General features: G+C 36.9%; 1 protein-coding gene across 2 annotated transcripts in view; it reads left to right on the top strand.

Annotated features, from left to right (window-relative positions):
- The window catches only part of WDFY2 (WD repeat and FYVE domain containing 2), a 178,802-nt gene that overhangs the window by 111,494 nt on the left and 54,731 nt on the right, over positions 1-12,577 (top strand). For both annotated transcript variants that reach the window (XM_040448343.1, XM_040448344.1), the window contains one exon: positions 12,061-12,115. In XM_040448343.1, the coding sequence (XP_040304277.1) occupies positions 12,061-12,115 (55 nt within the window). The remainder of the gene's footprint in view (positions 1-12,060; positions 12,116-12,577) is intronic.

Genomic DNA, 12,577 nt, shown 5'->3' with positions numbered 1-12,577 from the left:
CAGTGGTTGAACATTACTTTGTGGGGGGAAGAGAGAAGGAAGGAAGGAAGGAAGGAAGGAAGGAAGGAAGGAAGGAAGGAAGGAAGGAAAGGAGTGAAGGAGGGAAGAAGGGAGGCAGGGAGGTAGGTAGGAAACTGGTTAGGAAATGTACTTGGCCCAGGGTGGGGGCCGCTGGCTTGAAATGTATGTGAAGTTTGGGTATCATTGCAGGGGATGTAGATGCTTTAGTTTCTTCCAGCACGTGGGCCTTACTGTGCCCTGTCATGCCTGGTACCTTGGGTGGAACCGAAAGCTGCTTCACAGCACCATGGATTATAGTCTGCTGTTCCGTCACTGCCTGCATTTCACAGGAGAATCCAGGGCATCCCTGGGAACTTGTGGTATGTAGGAGTCTAAGGATGACTAGAAAACCCACACGTTTCCTTTTAGTGAAAATACAAAGTACTGTCTGTTGACCTCTAATTTAGACTGACAAAGAGCTGAGTAATGACCTGACTCAGGTGAGATGACCTCTGTAACCAAACAAGAGCCATGGTATCTACTTGACAGATACATTTTTGTAAGCCAATAGAAAGTAATCGCCATTCTTGTGAAACATGTCACAAGAGGGTTGAGAATGGCATGTGTATACACAAGCATGAGCCTTCGTGTACATTCTTTAATGACAGGGCATGCTGGCAACTTTTCTTTGCAGTATGATGTTGCCCAAATAAAGTAATACTACCTTCTGATTGATTCATTATGGAAGACCTGGTTTTCATAGGGATTCGAGGAGATAAGGAGGAGTAGAAAAAAGTTCACAAATGCACAAAGAAGTTTAATAGCATTTTCCGTTGTTTTTCTTTGCTCCATCCTCAGCCCAAAGCACTGGCCGTTAGCAACATCCCATAACGTTGGAACTTAACCAGTCTTGCCATTTTTTTCCTCTTTCCTTAATTTGACCTGAAACACGCCTTTTTTCCTTTCCTTCTAAAACTTAGGAGTAGAATGGTGTGTCACTCTGCCTTTGGAGTTACGACTGTGCAAAACGTCCCATTTAACCAAGTACTCTATCCTATATTGATCGCCTCACTATAACTACCACAAATCAAGAATTTTAGTGGATCCACAGTGTGTCTTCAAGAACTGTGATATCACTATTTTTCAGTTTTAGTCCAAAACCACCACCTATGAATCTGTCTTTTTTCACTCAGAGTCTACCAAGTAATGGGAAACAATCCCATTCACAGAAGTTAACAACAGAACTCTTAAAAGTGATCTCAAAAAGAAATAGGAAATTTAGTGAAAGAAAATTATAAAAATTTGCTAATGTACTTAAAAAAGGCTTTTAAAGGTCAGTTCTTCTCTTCCTGAGTTTAGAAGATTTATTGCAATTCCAATCAGAATTCTTAATGTGATCTTTCTTGTTATATAAAAAGATTATTCTAATGATCATTGAGCTACATTTCTTTTCAAGAAGAGAAATTAGGAGACACGTAGCCTCTATGTTAACACAGATTTTATGTCTGCAGTAATTAAATCATTTTCATTTTGACCCAAGAAGACAATAGGAGGTCAACAGAACAGCGTTAGATAACTCCCAAATGGACCCAATTATATGTAAGAACATTGAATATGGGAAAGAAGACATCACAAGTTAGTCATGGATGGGAGAAGTTATTAAATAAATGGCTTGCTTTTAGGAAAAAGATCGATTTTAATCCTTTTCTCATGTCTTACAAGCAGCTTTGATGTGCAAAGTAAAGCCTTAAAAAAAGAAAAGCAAAAAACTAGAAGTAAATAGAGTAGACATTTATAAACAGTCTCTATCAGGAAGAATGTGTAAGCATAAAACAATACAAGTCACAAAGGCAATATAACACTTGCATAAAATTCAACATTTCTTGGTGTAAAAAAAAGATAGATGCAATTTCAATGAAAATAATAAATTGTTGCTTAAAATATGACCAGAAGGATAATATCTTCAATAAATGAGAAGCATATACAAATAGATAAGAAAAGCACTAAAATTCTATAAATAGCAGAAAAGTCATAAAAGGAAATACTAAGGGCTAATAGACATTTTAATGTGTGAAATTTTTTAAAATTTATTTTTACCTACATAACATTGACTTTATTATATACATGTCAGCCAGCATTGAATAAAATAGGCTGTCTTGTGCATTGATAGAGGGGACATAAACAGGCATTAACTATTTAGAAAAAGTATTGATCATGTGTAATAGAGCTTGAGAAGTATCTGTACTTTTATATCAGTAACTCTGTTTCTAGAAAACCATCCAAAGAAAATAAGCATAAAAAAAGATTGTTTATAATAATAAATATTATTTTAATAATCATTTTTATAATAAAAACATTGGTGTCTTAGAAATGTAATAGGGATTAATTAGATAACATCTTATATGTAGCCTTCCATTGGAATATTAAGTAGCCATTAAACATGTATTTTCAAAAAATATTTGATGTTCATGTGATAATGTTAAAAAGGAGAGCTATAGGGGCGCCTGGGTGGCGCAGTCGGTTGAGCGTCCGACTTCGGCCAGGTCACGATCTCGCGGTCCGGGAGTTCGAGCCCCGCGTCGGGCTCTGGGCTGACGGCTCAGAGCCTGGAGCCTGTTTCCGATTCTGTGTCTCCCTCTCTCTCTGCCCCTCCCCCGTTCATGCTGTGTCTCTCTCTGTCCCAAAAATAAATAAATGTTGAAAAAAAAAAATTAAACAAAAAAAAAAAAAAGGAGAGCTATAAAACAGCATCAGTGGTATACTGTTCCAATTTAATGTGTTTTTATGTATATGAGAAAAGATGGAAAAGCAAAATCATCAAAATATTAACAGTAATTAGCACTGTTTGACAGAACTATAGACTTAATTTTCCTTCCTGATAGTATTCCATTTTAAAATTTTATCTGTATCATATTACTTTTATAATCAGAATAATAAACATTTAAAACGAAGCACATTTCTAAAAATAAAAAAGTACATTTCTTTAATACATCTATTTCTGAATGTGAAATTCAAGTAGGCAAAAAAAAAAATGAAACTATAGAATATTTGCAAACTATCATCATTTCATTGAATAGGTATACAAGTAGATCTAGAACTTTGGATAAGCTGCATTTTTTTCTAGGACACCTGGGTGGCTCAGTTGGTTAGGCCTCTGACTTCGGCTCATGATCTCACTGTTTGTGGATTCAAGCCCTGAATCAGGCTCTGTGCTACCAGCTCAGACCCTGGAGTCTGCTTCAGATTCTGTCTCCTTCTCTCTCTGTCCCTCTGCCCCCCACCCCCCAGAAAAAAAAAATAGAAAAAAGTTGCATTTTTTCTTATATCTACAGAACATTTACAGAATATCTTGATGAAAAGGAAAATCTTAGTAAATTCTAAAAAGTAAAGATACTATGTTTTCTGACTATAAACCAATAAAGCTAGAAAGTAGCAACAAAAAGATAGCCATAAATATAACTGCTTATTAAGTAAGCATTTTTCTAAGTAATTTATTCATTTAAAGAGGAAGTAAACTATAAACGATATATTCCTGAAATACATAAAATGCAGAAATTGCTTTAAATGAGAACCACTTTGTATATAAACTTATGGAATACAGTCAAATCTGCATTAGAGAATTTTACCTTAAAATATTATTACTTTAAAATAAAAATTTACACATGTGAACCTAAGCATTTAACTTAAGTTATCCAAAAGTGATAAAATAAACCAAAAGAAGGTTGGAAGAGAGAATTCTAAAAATGAGTCCTGAAATTAAAGATGGAGAAAACAAAAGGACAGTAAATGAAGCCAAAAGCTGGGTTTTATTTTTATTTTTATTTTATTTAAACAATCTTTTAACATTTATTTATTATTGAGAGACAGAGACAGAGCATGAGTATGGGAGGGACAGAGAGGAGGAGACACAGAATTTGAAGCAGGCTCCAGGCTCTGAGCTGTCAGAACAGAGCCCGATGTGGGGCTCAAACCCACCAACTGCGAGATCATGACCTGAGCTGAAGTTGGACGCCCAACTGACTGAGCCACCCAAGCACCCCAAAAGCTGGGTTTTAGAAAGTACTGATAAAATAGATAAATTTCTTGGCACATCTCATTAAAGAAAACAAGAAATAAAAAGTATATAATTTGAAGCATGAAGAAAGAGATGTAACATTTTGTGTGTGTGTGTGTGTGTGTGTGTGTGTGTGTGTGTGTGTGTGTGTATATATATATATATATATATATGGCTACTTAGTTCTGCCATAATGCAATGTGCGTTTTTAAAAATCACTGTGCTATATAGAATTGCAATAAAAGCCATAAAAGTCTTAAGGAAAATGAGTTTAGGAACACAATACTCAAAAACATTGTTTAAAAAGAAAAAAAACACAACTTAGTGATACATAAAAAATAAAGATTGGACACTCGTAAAAATGTAGCATAGTTTTCGACATGCTAAATGAGGGAATACATAAACATTACGATAACTGTGGTACTTTATCTTGAAAAAGCCCTGAAGTTTTGTGGAAGTGTGCCTCGGAAGGATTGTAGCTTGTGACTTATTTGAAGCGGTAGGCGGAGGTTATCTGAAGTCAGAAGGCCAAGTTTTAACACCAGATGTAGATAGATGTGGCTCTCAAGGGTTGGTACACTGAAGTAGCGGGTAGATGTTGGAGATCTGTGTGTCTCTGTTTTATGTATTCCTACATAGCTTCGTTGAGTTTTTTGGGCTCATCTAGTGTTTCTGGACAAAATTTTGCAAAAATGACATGAAATTTGAGCTATGCTCAAATTGTTTCCCTAATTTACCAATCATGTTGAAACAAACTAACGTTTGTAGTAGAACTGCTTTTCTATGAAAGAGGGTTAAAAAAGCATCAGAGGACAATGTTATATTAGTTCCATGGTAATATACTTGAATTCTTCAAGGAAGTGGATGATTTTTTAATAAAATATAAATTAATAAATTTGACCCGAAGAGAAATAAGAAACCTTATGAGACCCATAACTGTAAGAGAAAATAGGAAAGTTATTAAAGAGCTGCTATTTAAAAAAAGAACCAGGCATTCAGTATTTTATAGCAAATTCTCTCTAGTTCTTCTATTAAGTTGTTCAATATATTCCAGAAGTTTTTTAAATTTTTTTTCTGTTTATTTATTTTTGAGAGAGAGAGAGAGTGTGTGTGAGCAGGACAGGGGCAGAGAGGAAAGGAGACAGTCTTCATTCAGACTCTGAGCTGTCAGCACAGAGACTCACACGGGGCTCGAACCCACAAACCGTAAGATCATGACTTGAGCCAAAGTCGGATGCTTAACCTACTGAGCCACCCAGGTACCCCAGAAGTTTTTTGTTTTTGTTTTTTAAAGGAAGACTCCTTAATTCATTTCACAAAGGTAGCATTTATTTATTTTATCTAACTCTCATAGAGTACTTACTGTATGCCTGGCACTGCTTTAAATGCTTTATAAATATTAACCAAATCCTCACCACAGTCTTATGACTCTCCTTATTACTGTTAAAGAGGTCCTGAGCGGCTTGTCCAAGATCATATAACTAGTATGTGTTTTAGCCAGGATTCAAACCAGACAGTTTGCCTCCAGTACCCAAGCTCTTAACCTAACCACTGTGCTTTGCTGTCTTTAAATGAAAACCTAAGGAAAATAGCTGTCTGTTTCCTCAGCAGCTTTCCGAGTTGTATGAAGCACAGCACTTACATCTGTCTTCCCCAGTGGCTCTTAAAAAGGCTAGATAGTATAATATTCCAGAAAAGGAGGGGAAGCTAAGTTATGATCAAAATTTAAAGCAGGGGAGAAGAGAGCTGGCAGATAAATTCCCTCTCCATCCGTTCCTCCAACAGATTCCTCCAGCATATAAGCCTAATGTTTAAACTCTGCCAGAGACTTCCTGTATGCTAGAGGACCAACTGGGCCTCTTCATGAAACATAGGCCAGCTTGGTGACGGACCACCTAACTTTCTCTGCTTCTCTTTGCTTTTCCTTCACTCACACTGCTGATATTGCACCTGCAAATAAAGCAGTAGCACTTAAGTTTTGCCTCACGTCCTCCTTTTTAAGAAACTAAGCTGTGGTAGGATTTAAGGAGGAAATTCACAGAACAAGAAATGAATATGGCAAATAAACATATAAAAAGTACTCTAGCTCATAAGCAGTTAGGACAATGCATATTAAACCATAGTGAGTTATATTTTTTGGACATCAATTTGGCAAAAAATTGAAAAGATGAGTAATATCCACTGCTGATTACATATGGGGAAATAGGCTATCGTATGAGGGTCAGATGGCAGGGAACTGAAATGCTGCATACTTCCAGAAAGTGAGATCTGGCAGAGTTTATTAAATTATTAAATGTTTATGGGGCGCCTGCATGGCTCAGTCGGTTGAGCGTCCGACTTCAGCTCAGGTCATGATCTCACAGCTTGAGAGTTCGAGCCCCACGTCAGGCTCTGTGCTGACAGCTCGGAGTCTGGATCCTGCTTCAGATTCTGTGCCTCCCTCTGTCTCTGCCCCAGCCCACTTGGATTCTGTCTCTGTCTCTCTCAAAAATAAATAAACATTAAAAAAATTAAAAAAATATATTAAGTGTTTATAATCTTTGAGCCAGCCATCTTTTCAACATGTACATTAATTCATATGTTTATACATGCAAAGGCATTTCTTGCTGTATTATTACAATAGTAATATATAGAAGACAAATAGAATGTCCATTTAACAAGGAGTACATGAATAAAGTATGGCGTATTCATGTTTTGGAGTACTAGACAGCCACCAGAAAGAATAAATTAGAACCAAGTGTTTTGCCCTGGAAAGATAGCTCTGATGTATTATAAACGAAAACAGCAAATTGTAAAGTAATGTCTATTGTGTGACCCTATGTTTGTGGAATAAAACAAACAAAAAGCCCTATATGTATATGTATTTACATGTGTTGACATAAAGGTAAAAGAGAAGGAAAGATGTAAAAGGAGATACCAGACTATTAACTCTGGTTTCCTTAAAGGGATGAGATAGAAGGTGGAGATAGTTACTGACTTTTTACTTACACATAACAGAGTTGTTTGATCTGTTACAGTGAACATTAAAAACAATTAGGTATGGGGAGAAATCAGAAGCTTTCCCACTAAAATCAGGTTTAAGGCAAGGATGACCCCCTCGCCATTCTTTTTCAATGTTGTACTGGAAGTTCTAGCTGATGCAATAAGATAAGAAAAAGAAAATAAAAGATATACTGATTGGGAAGAAAACAATAAAACTCTTTGTAGATGGCGTGATTGCCTATGTAGAAAAATCTAAGAAATGTTGACCAAAAAATTGACCAAAAAACCTCCTGGAACTAATAAACAATTGTATTAAAGCTGCAGGATGCAAAGTTAGTATATGAAGGTCAGTTGTTTATTATATACCGGTAATGAACAATGAGGGTCTTGGAATGGAATTTGAAATTAAAAACAGTACCATTTACATTAGCACCCCCCAAAATGAAATACTTTGGTATACATCTAACAAAATATGTACAAGGTCTATATGAGGTGAACCACAAAACTCTGATGAGTAAAATTTTTAAAAAACTGAAATAAATGGAGGGAGATCCATGTTGGCAGATAGGAAGACTCAATATTGTCAAGATGTCAGTTCTTCCCAACTTGATCCATCCATTCAGTGCAGTGCCAACCAAAATCCCAACAAGTTATTTTATAGATATCGACAAACGGATTCTAAAGTTTATATGGAGAGGAAAAAGACCCAGAATAGCCAGCACGATATTGGAGAAGAACAAAGTTGGGGGATTGACACTGCCTATCTTTAAGACTTACTGTACAGCTTAGTAATCAAGATAGTCAGTGTGGGTGGAAGGGCAGACAGATAGGTCAGTGGAGCAGAATAAAGATCTCAGAAATAGACCCTCATAAATAAAGTCAACTGAGGAGCAAAGGCAATACAATGGAGAAAAAAAGTATAGTCTTTTCAACAAATCTTGCTGGAACAACTGGATATCCACGTGTGAAAAACAGATAGAGACACAGACCTTATACCCTTTACAAAAACTAACTCAGAATAATAACTCACAGGCCCTAAATGCAAAATGCAAAACCGTAAAACTCCTGAAAGGTAACATAGGAGAAAGTTCAGATGACTTTGAATTTGGTGATGACTTTATTTTTAATTTTTAATGTTTATTTATTTTTGAGAGAGACAGAATGTGAGCAGGCATGGGCAGAGAGAGATAGAGACAGAATCTGAAGCAGGCTCCAGCCTCTGAGCTGTCAGTACAGAGCCTGATGCGGGCCTCTAACCCACGAGCTGTGAGATCATGACCTGAGTTGAAGTCAGACGCTCAACTGACTGAGCCACCCAGGCATCCCTGGTGATGACTTTTCAGGTATTATGCCTTAGGTATGATCCATGAAAGCAAGAATTGATAAACTATGCTTCCTTAAAATGAAACATTTCTTCGCTGCAAAACACACTGCCAAGGGAATAAAAAGACAAGCCACAGAATGGGAGAAAATATTTGCAGAAGATACATTTGATAAAAGGAGTTATCCAAAATATATGAAGAACTAAAACTCAACAATAAGAGATGAACAATGAGCCAAAGACCTTAACAGACACCTCACCAAAGAAGATCTACAGACGGCAAGGCATATGAAAGATGCTCCACTTCCTGTGTCATCAGAGAAAGGCAAATTAAAATTAGATACCACCACAGCTGTTGGAGCGGCCACAATCCAGAGCACTGATAGCACCAAATGATTCCAACGATGTGGAACAGCAGGAGCTCTCCTGCGTCGCTAATGGAAATGCACAATGGTACAGCCTCTTGGGAAAACAGTTTGGTTGTTCTTCTAAAACTAAACACACTCTTACCATACAGTCCAGCAATCCTTGCTATTTATCCAAAGGAATGGAAGACTTACATCCACACAAAAACCTGCACACAGATGTATATAGCAGTTTTGTCGATGATTAACAAAATTTAGAGGCAACCAACATGTCCTTCTGTACATGAAAGGATAAATAAACTGTGGTACAGCCAGTCAATGGAAGATTATTCAGGGCTAGAAAGAAATGAGCTATCAGGCCATAAAAACACATGGAGGAAACTTAAGTGCATACTACTCAGTAAAAGAAACCAATTTGAAAAGGCTGCGTGCATACTGTATGATTCAAACTGTATGACAGTCTGGAAAGGATGAATCTTTGGAGACCGTGAAAAGATCAGTGGTGCCAGGGATTGGGTGGGAAGAGAAAGGATGAATAGGCAGAGCACAGGGGATTTTTAGGGCAGTGGAAATAACTCAGCATGACACTAAAATAGTGGACACATGTCAGTATACATTTATCAAAGATCACAGGATTTACAATACTAAGAGTGAACCTTACAGCAGGGTTCACTGTGGACTTTGGATGGTGATAATGATGTGTCAATATAGATTCATCAGTTATCATAAATGTACCTCTGGTGTGGGATGTTAATGGGGGAGCTGGAGTATGGAATGTTATTTGGAGCTGGAATGTTATTTGGAGGGGAGCAGGGAGTATGTGAGAAATCTCCATACCTTCCTCTCAATTTTGCTGTGAATTTACAAACGCTCTAAAAAAAGTAAGTATCTGAGAAAGAAGTTAGAATGATAGATATGTGGTCAGTTGAATGTAAAGAGGGGAAAATAGAAGGATGAATAAAACATTTTTTTTTAATGTGTACATCGTTGATCTACTGAGCTTTGGTTGGGCAAACCTAAGAAAATAATCTAAGCCACAGCCATACTTGCATATTATATTGTTAGTGAGTGTTAATAGATAAAATCTTTTAAAAAGTCAATGTGACGGGGTGTCTGGGTGGCTGTCAGTTGAGCCTCCAATTCTTGATTTTGGCCCAAATCATGATCCCAGAGTTGTAGGATGGAGCCCCATGTAGGGCTCCACACTGAATGTGGAGCCTGTTTAAGATTCTCTCTCGGGGCTCCTGGGCGGCTCAGTCAGTTAGGCGTCCAACTTTGGCTCAGGTCATGATCTCACAGTTGGTGGGTTTGAGCCCCGTGTTAGGCTCTGTGCTGACAGCTCAGAGCCTGGAGCCTGGTTCAGATTCTGTGTCTCCCTCTGTCTCTGCCCCTCCTGCACTCACACTCTTTCTCTCTCTCTCAAAAATAAACATCAAAAAATAAAATAGGCTGTTTCTTTGATAAAAAAAAAAAAAAAAAAAAAAAGAATGAAAATCTCGCAAATTTTCTCCACGATTGTGTGTTGCTATTTTCATAAGAAAAACAAATGAACAAAAAATTAAGTTTACTGGCAATTGTAAAAATTGTAAAAAAAAAAAAAAATTAAGTGAACTGGTAATTGTGTTGTGTATGCTAATTCTAATATGTTGATTCTAAATACAGATCTGCATCAAGTGGGTTTCATTTTATATCCTGCCTTGTTGTGAAAGGAATGGAGTTACCTTTGGCTCAAACCAGAGAACCATTTCAGTATAATCAAAGTAACACATGAGCTCTATGAACTTAGTAAACACTTGCCTAGATCATGATGGTCTTTAATAAATCTATTTAGTGTGTGTGTGAGGAAACTTGGGGCCCTCTAAAGCAGGAGGCTCAGGAGCAAGCTACTCTTGGTTGTGATGGAGGGCGGTTGAGAATTGCTGCGTAGACGTGTACCCACCTTCCTTACTCCCACTGTTAGCTTCTCACAGGAGAACGACTTTACTACTTAGCCTCCTCTCTTCCATTGTGAGTCTGACTCTTCAGAAATGAGAAATGAGTAGAGTGCTACTTCTTGAAGGAATAACTAATAGGAATTAAAAAGTGACAAGTTGAATAATGTTTTTACTTAGAAAATCATCGTGAAGAAAATCCATTTTGTAGCTAAACTTCTTAAGGAGGGATAGGGTGGAAAAGTGAACATCAAAGGAATTTTGATACGTCCTGTATTCTGTCATATCTGTCACCTCATGCTTACCTTTGTGGCGTCTATCACAAAGACAATAAAATAATATTTTCTTCTAAAAAGTTACACTGTATCAACTCAGTAAATACCCAGATAGCAATTAAGGAGTTTATACATCTGTCCGCCCACACACCTTTCTTTAAGTCTTCAAGAGAAGATTCTGGAATCCTCCAAATGTTTTGAACAGATTCATTGTTCTGTTTCTAAGCTCAGACGAAGGCATCAATTTATTATTCTTTGCACCTTTCCTTATGTTTGACAACTTACTCTTTAAGAGTATATGGGTATTTGCATTTGAAAGACTCAAAACCTGGCTGAGGCTTATAAACACTTGATTGGTTTCTACATATAGGTCATTGTATATGTAGATGCTTAGGTGAAGTGTGTACACACACACACACACACACACACACACACACACGCACACACACACTCACCCACTTGTGTTTTAGGTGTCCTCACAAAGAGTGTATTCAGTGTGTTGTATAGAAACTATTTTTGAGTAAATTTGATCTCCAGATTAATCTCGTCAGATTGGGGAGATGCCTTTCACGTATCTGTTTGATGGATATTTAATGATTTCTTACTGCACCAAGACACTGTGCCATGTACCATAGGGATATGGGCATGAATCAGATGCAGCCTTGAGAAGCTTGTTGTGAGGAAAAATAAGTTACTGATATTAGAAACAGAATCTTTAAAATACCCGATGTGTCTCTCTAGTACAAGATTGGCATCTCTTTGCTCACTGGCCAGAGCCCTGCAGATCTTCAGCTGTGGCACTAATGAGAGAAAAGTACTTGGAATCAGGGTAATCTTCAAAATTGACTAGTGTCAAGACTCTGAACTTGATCCAGTTTTCTTCTCACACATAAGTAAAAAAAAAAAGGAAAAAAATGAACTTCAGCATTAAAAGATAACAGTTATAACTACATTGGATCATAATTATGATTGCTACTTTTAAAGGCATACAAAAATGCTGAGTTGATTGGCAAAATACTAATGTTAGATGTAATTCTGTGCTTATGTTTCTTTATACCATCTAGTTTTATCAAAACATAATTATTCCCTTAAAGAATTTCTTTTTGCTTGATATTTTTCTTCTCTTTTGCAGGAATTTATTTTATCAGAAGATTATAACAAGATGACTCCTGTGAAAAACTATCAAGGTAGGAATGAGAGAGTGGTGTTTTTACCTAGACTTTGAAATGTTTCTTGATGGCTTCACTTTACAATATTTATGGGGAACAAAACAAAGCAATCCTTTGAGGTGAATATTGTCCTAGTCTTTAGGTTCCTCAAAAAATTAAAAATAGATCTACCCTATGACCCAGCAATAGCACTGCTAGGAATTTACCCAAGGGATACAGGAGTGCTGATGCATAGGGGCACTTTTACCCCAATGTTTATAGCAGCACTTGCAACAATAACCAAATTATAGAAAGACCCTAAATGTCCATCAACTGATGAATGGATAAAGAAATGGTGGTTTATATACACAATGGAATTCTACGTGGCAAGAGAAAGAATGAAATACGGCCTTTTGTAGCAATGTGGATGGAACTGGAGAGTGTTATGCTAAGTGAAATAAGTCATACAGAGAAAGACAGATACCATATGTTTTCACTCTT

Source organism: Herpailurus yagouaroundi, unplaced genomic scaffold (assembly GCF_014898765.1).
Source record: "Herpailurus yagouaroundi ecotype Mexico unplaced genomic scaffold, PumYag 197, whole genome shotgun sequence".
NCBI classification, from domain to species: Eukaryota; Metazoa; Chordata; class Mammalia; order Carnivora; family Felidae; genus Herpailurus; species Herpailurus yagouaroundi.
Note: the sequence above shows the minus strand (reverse complement) of the source record. Positions and strands in the feature narration are given on the sequence as shown.